General features: G+C 40.6%; 1 protein-coding gene across 6 annotated transcripts in view; it reads right to left on the bottom strand.

Moving 5' to 3' along the window:
• Positions 1-7,955, bottom strand: part of arhgap23b (Rho GTPase activating protein 23b) — a 42,948-nt gene that overhangs the window by 13,476 nt on the left and 21,517 nt on the right. For 5 of the 6 annotated variants that reach the window (XM_024263401.2, XM_024263398.2, XM_036217168.1 and 2 more), the window contains exons 2-4: positions 2,852-3,043; positions 789-819; positions 524-616 (exon numbers count right to left, since the gene is read on the bottom strand). In XM_024263401.2, the coding sequence (XP_024119169.1) occupies positions 524-616; positions 789-819; positions 2,852-3,043 (316 nt within the window). Of the gene's footprint in view, positions 1-523; positions 617-788; positions 820-2,851; positions 3,044-3,119; positions 3,204-7,955 lie in introns of those variants that run through there. The other variant, XM_024263400.2, reaches the window with a different exon arrangement.

The following is a 7,955-nucleotide window of genomic DNA, read 5'->3' as shown; positions in this document are numbered from 1 at the left end:
GTGTGTAGTCTTTGCAAAATTACATAAAATGTCCTTTAAAAACAAAACAAGGTTCCATTCATCTTCAGAATCCACTTGATCTCCTCTGGAGCCTATCCTAGCTACTGTTGGGTTCACCCTGAACATGACACCAGTCTGTTGCAGGGCCACACACTCACACTCCTAAACTACCAATTAAACTATGAAGCATGTTTTTGAACTGTGGAAGGAAACCAGAGTTTCTGGAAAAAAACCCACAGATGCATGAGAAAAATGAACAAATTCCACACAGAAAGGTCCCAGTTGGGAATTGAACGAGGACCATCTCACCGTCAGACAAGAGAATACCCTGAGTTTTCATAACAGCTGTTTGGAAAAATGTTGATCCATCATTCGAGGTTCAAAAGAAAAGATTTAAAACCCAAAACAGAACTGAATTGGACATTTTTTTTCTCCATTACTTGATCAGAGTACATCTACTTATTTCTTTGTGTGTGTGTGTTTGTCTATAAATGTGTGAATACTTCAGGATCTATGTGTGTACCAGTGCACAGTCCAGCTTCATGAGCAGGTCCATTTTCCTTCACGCTCTTCACAAATATGGTGTCCACTGGCTCCAAACGTGGCGGCTGACCAACTACAACATGTGACCCAACACATGCAAATGACATCAAATCAGAAACTTTAGTTTCAGAGAAATGTAAAAAACTGTTTTTTAAATATATTTTTTTATTTTCTAAATATTTTTTTTATTTTTGTAAATATGTCAGGATTAAACTCGATCTGTCGGGACAAAGGGATATACTCACTTCTTTCTGGTGTGCTGCCATTTTCGTCTCCCTGCAAAGGAAACACTTGCTGTTATTAAGAGGAGCCACAGGGGGCGCTGTCCAGCTCCAAACTCCAGAAGAATGTGTATAAAAGCTGCCAGGAAGCATCTTTCTTTCAAAACTTAACCGCTAAACTGAAAAAAACCTAAAACAGACGTCTGTGATTGGACCCCCACCCAGCGCAAAAAGGCTCACAGGACTGAGTGAGATGAGTGGGTGTGATGCAGAAAATACTTTAAATTCCTTTCTTTGGGGATATTTTATACACCCACAAACAACCAGTGCAATGTTAGATTGTTTACATGGTCTATAGATGCCTTTAGAGCTCCCTTATCAATTTGATGCTTCTGGCTTGCCATACTTTGCCGAAAGTGCAAAGTGGGAAGGTCTGTAAATACATTTCCCAGGCTCCCTTATCTGCGTTGTCACTTCATCACAGTTTATACTTCTTGACCTCACCACTGTAGAGTTACTGGACCACATTTCTTTTTGTAAACCAATAATCTTTAAAATTAGCTTTTGAGCTTTCCTATAATTTTTGACATAGATTATAGTTTTTGGATTGTTTTATTGGTTCATCCATCTAAATCTGCCTAGATTAATGAACAAGGCCACACAACAATTTATTATTACTCATCAAAAAGAGTAAATCACTAACATCCTGTTCTGTGGGAACGTCCCTCCAGAGAAGAAGAGCAGGTAACTACAACTGTTACTACTGTGGTAGGCCAGGACAGCAGGCTCCACATATGAGATCCTTGTTGAACAAAAATATTCCAGAAAAATGTCCATGTGGAAGACCAGTCATTGGTAGGCACAGGGAGCAAGGACTTCATAGCTTATTGTTTCAGGAATTATTTGTCAAGAAATCAGGTTTATCTTTTCAGCCATAGTCTCTCCCATCAACTGTCCAAACTATGGATAATCATGTAATCCAATCAAACACCAACATCACTGAGATGGAACAAGAACAAACACAACCATTTTAAAGTCAATTCTTTTCCCTTGAGACTATCTGAATCAATCTGTCTTCTGAATCATCCCTTTTAAGGCCAAAGGGTTGCTGGAGCCTATCCTGGGGGCTATTGGGAGAAGTTGGGATTCATCCTGGATGTGATGCTAGTCTCTTGCAAGGAACATACAACGACACACACTCATATACCATTTAAAAAGATAAATGAACCCATGAAACGACATTTGGACTCTAAAACGAGTGTCTGGAGAAAATCCCAGGAAAACATGCAAACATCACACAGAAAGGTCCCAGCTGAGATTGGAACCAGAACTTTCTCACTGCAAGGTAAGAGCACTAACCACTACACCTCCAAGAATATCTGAATTTAAAATACATTTGTACAACAAAAGATGAAATAGCTTATTAACACACCTCATGGTCATCATGAGCCGTAAGCGCTTTGCTCAAATACAGAATTTCTGAACACGATCAACAATGTTTTGAGAGACACAAAAACTGTCTCAGCCAAACAAATTCAGGTGGTATGGAGGGAGTTTTGTTTACTCCAAAACTAAATCTTGGTGAACAAAGTCAGTTCCCTTTTGATCCAGGTCTTTCCTGTGCTCTACAGGTCAAGAGAGATTCTTGCAAGGTCGTAGCTGTGATGACTTGACACACACCCGAGAGTGGTAAACATCTGGCACCCCCGCTTCCTTCACTGGCCGCTTTCAAGCAATGTTTTGTGTATAACAGTGGTATTGCTCCCTCCTGCTGAGTTCATGAAAAGTAAATACTTTGTTTTGAAAGTGTTTTTAAGAAGTAAAAGCTGTCATTGGAATCAGTGCATTTCTCCCATGTCTACACTTTGCTTTTTTACACATGTGAGAAAAATGGTGGAAAAAACAGGAAGTGCTACCCATGTTTCCACTTCCTGTCTCTTCCGCAGCTGAGTGTTTTTGTGAGATCAGAGCGACAGTCAGATTGTCACAAACAGCTAAGACGGCCAATGAAAGAACAGTTACCAGGTTTGACTGGATGTTTAGAAGAGTGAGGTGTGAATGTGTCGGTGAGGGGTCCTAATGGTTACCTTCAGGCAGTGGACGGACGACTCTGGTGGGTAGACAATGAAGTGGCGTAATGTGAATCCGAATCCCTGGGAGTTCTTTTGGAGGTAAATGGTTCGTGGTCCCTGCCACGATGAGCCCTCCACATCACCTGATGACAGCGGCCGCCGCCTGCTCTCATTGGACGCCACCTTACCATGTCTCTGCCCTTTTGCCTGTAAGAACAGAAGATGGAGCCAAAATTAATTTATTTACCTCCATGTCAAGGATTAAAAAAGAACCCGAGGTTACCATGTAAACCTCCAGGTACAGAGCAATCATGGCCCGAATGCTTCTTCACTGCTTCTTTTGTACACAACTGTGCCTTCAGCCGTGGCTGCATTTGAAGGACGGGGGTGGAAGTGGGCGTTTGTGCGCCGTTTACTTGAAGCTCTGCCCCCTATCAGAATTCCACCAATGCCAAGAATTCCTCAGAGGCTTCCTTTCTCCAAAGAGGAAGCCTTACTTTCTCCAGAAGCCTCTCCTATAATCACATTTATTACCGCCTGCCAACGGCAGAGGAGTTAAAAATATATGACAACTATAAATAACAGGCGTGGAACAACAGGAACTTATTTGGAGTCCTGAAAACGAATCTGGAAAATTTGATGAACAATGGACAAAGGAGCCGCGCGTTTCCAACGAGGGATCGCTGACAACTGGTGTTTCACTGAGGCTTACCTAGTGTGGATGATAGAATCCCGCAGAATCTGACCGGTCTTCATACTCCACATGATCCACCTCTGCTATGGTCTATTCTTATTAGAATATATCACACTCAGCTGACTAAAGTTAGGAATTTATTGATTGAAAAAGGAAAAGTAATATAATCTTTATTAGTTTGTAGCTGTAAAATGTATAGTTGCTCACAATGCGTAATCCCAATATGTACCATCCGTACATGTACTCTGTTATTACTCAACAGGTGTGATAGTACACCTATGCAATGGCCAAACAGGAAGAACATTCTGGTTCCAAGAAGCCAAAATCCCATAGACTTTGTTTGAGAATTAAACAGCTATTACTCAGTCATTCTATTTGTCCAATAACCACTCTTGCTGTGATAGGTTTGTTTTTACTTGTTCTTGAAAATCCTTTTTTTTCAGTTGTGCAAGTTTTTCAAATTATAAACTGATCAATCAATAGAAGCGTGGGGTCTCCCATCAAAGATCCAAAATGTTTGAGAGATTTCATGTAGCCCACTTTTAAGGGGTGGGGGTGTGGCCTTCCAACAAGCTCACTCCTGATTGACAAGTTTTGTTACCATAGAAACAATTACTCAAACCGACTCGGACTAATCACTGCTTATTGATGATTTCTGGTTCCATATATATAACAAAAAGTATTGACTAAATTTACTTAATTTCAGTGAAGGCTGAACTCAGTTATTTGCATTGCGTGATGTCACAATCACTTGGTCCAGTTCTCATAGACAGTCAGTGGTTGTTATGCCAGAGAAATGGCTCCTAACCAGACGGTTCTCCACCATACAAACCCGAGAAACCCTCTGTATGTTTCTGATCTATCTTTTAATTTTTCTCATAGAGGATCATTTAAAACCTCCCTTACTGGTGAAGGTACTGCACAGACAAAAATACCAAATTAAATACTGAAGAACCCCAAGATAAAACACAAAAAAACATAAAAGTTAAAAACAATTAAATATAAATTAGTCAGATTCAAAACAATTAAAGACAATAGTTGAATAGAATCGAAAGTCAAACTCAGCCATATAACACAAGGTAATAAATAAAAATAAGTTAAAAACTGAAACCTAAGATGATCAATACTCTGTGCAGTTTATTCAATTTTATTCAGTTTTATTTATATATATAGCCCAACATCATGATTTTAATCGTCTCAGTGGGCTTACACTGGCACCAACTATAACCATGAGGAGCAATGTGGGGTTCAGTGTCTTGTCCAAGGACACTTTGACACATGGGTGAACTGAACCTTTGATCTTCCGATCAGAGGTCTTAAAAACTTAATGAGAGGAAGTAGTATAGTGCAAAAAGAATAAATAAAAGAGGACCCAGAAAGGAACCTTGAGGTACTCCACAAGAGTAGGTGAGAGCTAAATTGACACTGAAACCACTTTAAAATCATGCCTTTTATCCCCACACAGCAATCGAAATGGTATAGATGTGGAATGATCCATTGAGTAAGATGGACATGAACATCACCGATAGGCAGGCCCTCAGCTGAATGAGCAGGAACACCAATGATCCTGACTGGCTGAAAGAACAAAATCACTCAATGTGTCAGAGAAAGTTCTGACCCAAAGCTCAGCTCAGCCTCCCCTCAGTCACAGGCCCCATGGTGTAGGACTGAACCACCTCAGCACAAATATTGGTCAAATAAATCCCAGCGTGTGTGGTGGCACAAGAAAGAACTACAAAGAAGTCCCAATTACCATATTTCCGGAGTATAGGTTGCAGTTTTTTTGCATATTTTGGCCACGGGTGCAACTCATACATAGTTTTTTCTTCTTTATTTTGCAATTTTTGGCTCTTCCGTCTTATACTGCAGCAACTTACACTCTGGAAAATGTTTATTTCTCTAATAGTTGTTTTTGTTAGCAGGTCATTTGGAGCATCCGAGTCCTACCTGAACCCAAACTTTCCATTTACTGAAGGAAAGGTGGCAGAGAAGTCAAAAAATTAGATATCAGTGTGTGGAAAAAGGAAGAGCTTAATGGTAAAAATAAGGTGAGGGAAGTAAAGCATTAATTGACCTAAAACACGCTTCTTCAAAAAGCATTTTTATGTGAATAAAGACGTGGCGTGGGTTTGGGCGGTTGGGAAAACAAGAGGAAGTGTGTTTGTGAGACAGGACGTGGAGAGCGGATCAAGTCGCAGAGGTGAGTTTGTCAAACTATGAATAGTTCGAAGCAGCAGCAGGGCGGAGGCACTTTCCCCAACAGGAAGCCAATCAGCTGGCAGTCATTTTTTGCTTTCCATGTTCTTACAAACAACAACCAACTTGATGATTTTGATCAGATCAAATCAACTTAAGCAGGAACCTGCAGGCTCCTGTGGGTTCCTGCTGCTCGACTTTGAACAGATAAGTTAAAGATGAACGAACTCAAATGAGAAGTTTAAAGCAGCTTTTTCAGAGCATTCATGAGAACCTGCATGACAAAAATGTCAACAGTAACTTAAGTGCAGTCCACATAGTGCTTTTTCACCAAAAAATGGTGCAAAAAATAGTATGACATAACAGAAAATTTAAAGATGGTTTTCTTAGATAAAGTTCATGACTGCAGAGTAAAGTCCTGTAGCTGGAGTTCCACAAACCACAGACGTCACACAAAAATTAGAACTCCATAAAAGTAAAGAAAACAGGTAAAGATTTTCTTTTCTGTCAATAGATTAAAAGTATTATAGCTCTGTTTTTAACACCGACCCTAACACAGTGGTTTTCAATGACACTGTTGTGTAATATAGAGGTTCTGTAATGCTGGTTCTGGTACTATGAACTGGTTTAATGTGATCGTTTTGGACATTAGACTGCACAATTAAACTTGCTCTATGTTCAAGAATCAGTCCACGAGGGGAATTTGAGCAGTTTCACTGCAGTATGCATTAGTTGTCTGTCTCAAACTATTTTCCACTGGGCATGTGACGTGCTTTCAAGAACGCACTAAATGTACATACTTGAATGCGCATGGTGTTCACAGTGAACTGTCTCTACCCAAGCACATCTCCACCACCTACAGTTGGAAGAGCTTTAGTGGCTTTTCCTTCACAGCTCTGTTTTGATATGAGAAAGACTTGGTGTCACAATTCATTTCTCCTCTTTGATCAATTTTCAAACAGTTGTGTAATTTAGAAAGGACACTACTCGTATGTCACTACCAAATCAGAGTCTGTGATTGGTCAAAGTTTGACTGGTTTAGCCTTCAATGCTTGTTCAATGGCTGAATATTTGGTACCTAGAGCCTGAAAACATTCTTAAAAATGTGCATAGCTAAGCGTGAATGTGTGATTTTTGAACACAGAAGCCTGAAGTGCGCAATTGTGTGTGTGTACGTAGACTTTACATTGAAAGTGGTCCCTTTAACCCACGCTGCTGAGGGCGGTGTGAACATCGCTTGAACGTAGCATGAAGTCATTCATTTTCACCCCATTGTCAGGCTTTCTTTAAATAAACACATGAACGCACACTCAAAAATGCACACATGAAGCAACACATACACTTGTAAATGTCAACACGCTCCCATATCATCACATATTGCCGTTTGGTTAAGGACCTTTGATGTTTTGGGTTTCCCTAACTTGTCGTTTTTGATGTACTGGCTGTTCCTGTTAAACCCGACCCCCAGGCTGTGAACCAGAATGGTCAGAACGTAGTGCATCGGTACCCAAACCAGGTACCTTAACCTGACACCAGACCACATGCGGTACTGGATCCAAACCGGTACCAGAAGCAAACCAGTACCGGGTTAAGGTTAGGATACCAGTACCAAGGACAAGTGCGCATCCGGTACTGCATCCAGAGGGATCGGTTCATTGATTTTGCAAACAGCCAGAACGTCAAAAAACGACGAGTTGGCGACACCCAAAACGTCAAAAAGTGACACCAAAGAGTCCTTAACCAAACATCATTATGTGACGATTTAGGAATGAGAATGTGTTGCGAATGCACACACACAAATAGACACACAGGAATGCACACTAAAATAAACACAAACACACTCAAAATTACACTCACATACAACCATAAATGCACACCTAAATATAGAGACACACATGATACACACAGATATGAATGCACACACACCTAAACACCCCAAAAATACACACACACAGGTGCTCCCTTGAACCAGCGTTGCCGAGGGCGGTGGGAAGACATCTTGAATGCAGCATGAGGTGCTCATGGGTAAATGTGTTCTTTAGTTGTAGTGATGTGTAACATCCTCGAACCGTTGAGAACATGATCTGACTGTCTCCACACTGAACACATTTTACTGCCTTACTGCAGACTGTGGTACCGAACCACAGCTTCTCTGGGATCTCTTGAATGGGAACTTCTGGTGGGCTTTAGTAACAAATCTACAAAAAAGGAATCTTAATAAAGTAAAAA

The sequence above is a fragment of the Oryzias melastigma genome, linkage group LG19 (assembly GCF_002922805.2).
Source record: "Oryzias melastigma strain HK-1 linkage group LG19, ASM292280v2, whole genome shotgun sequence".
In the NCBI taxonomy this organism is placed as follows: domain Eukaryota; kingdom Metazoa; phylum Chordata; class Actinopteri; order Beloniformes; family Adrianichthyidae; genus Oryzias; species Oryzias melastigma.
The sequence above is the reverse complement of the archived record's forward strand: the minus strand, read 5'-3'. Positions and strand labels throughout refer to the sequence as shown.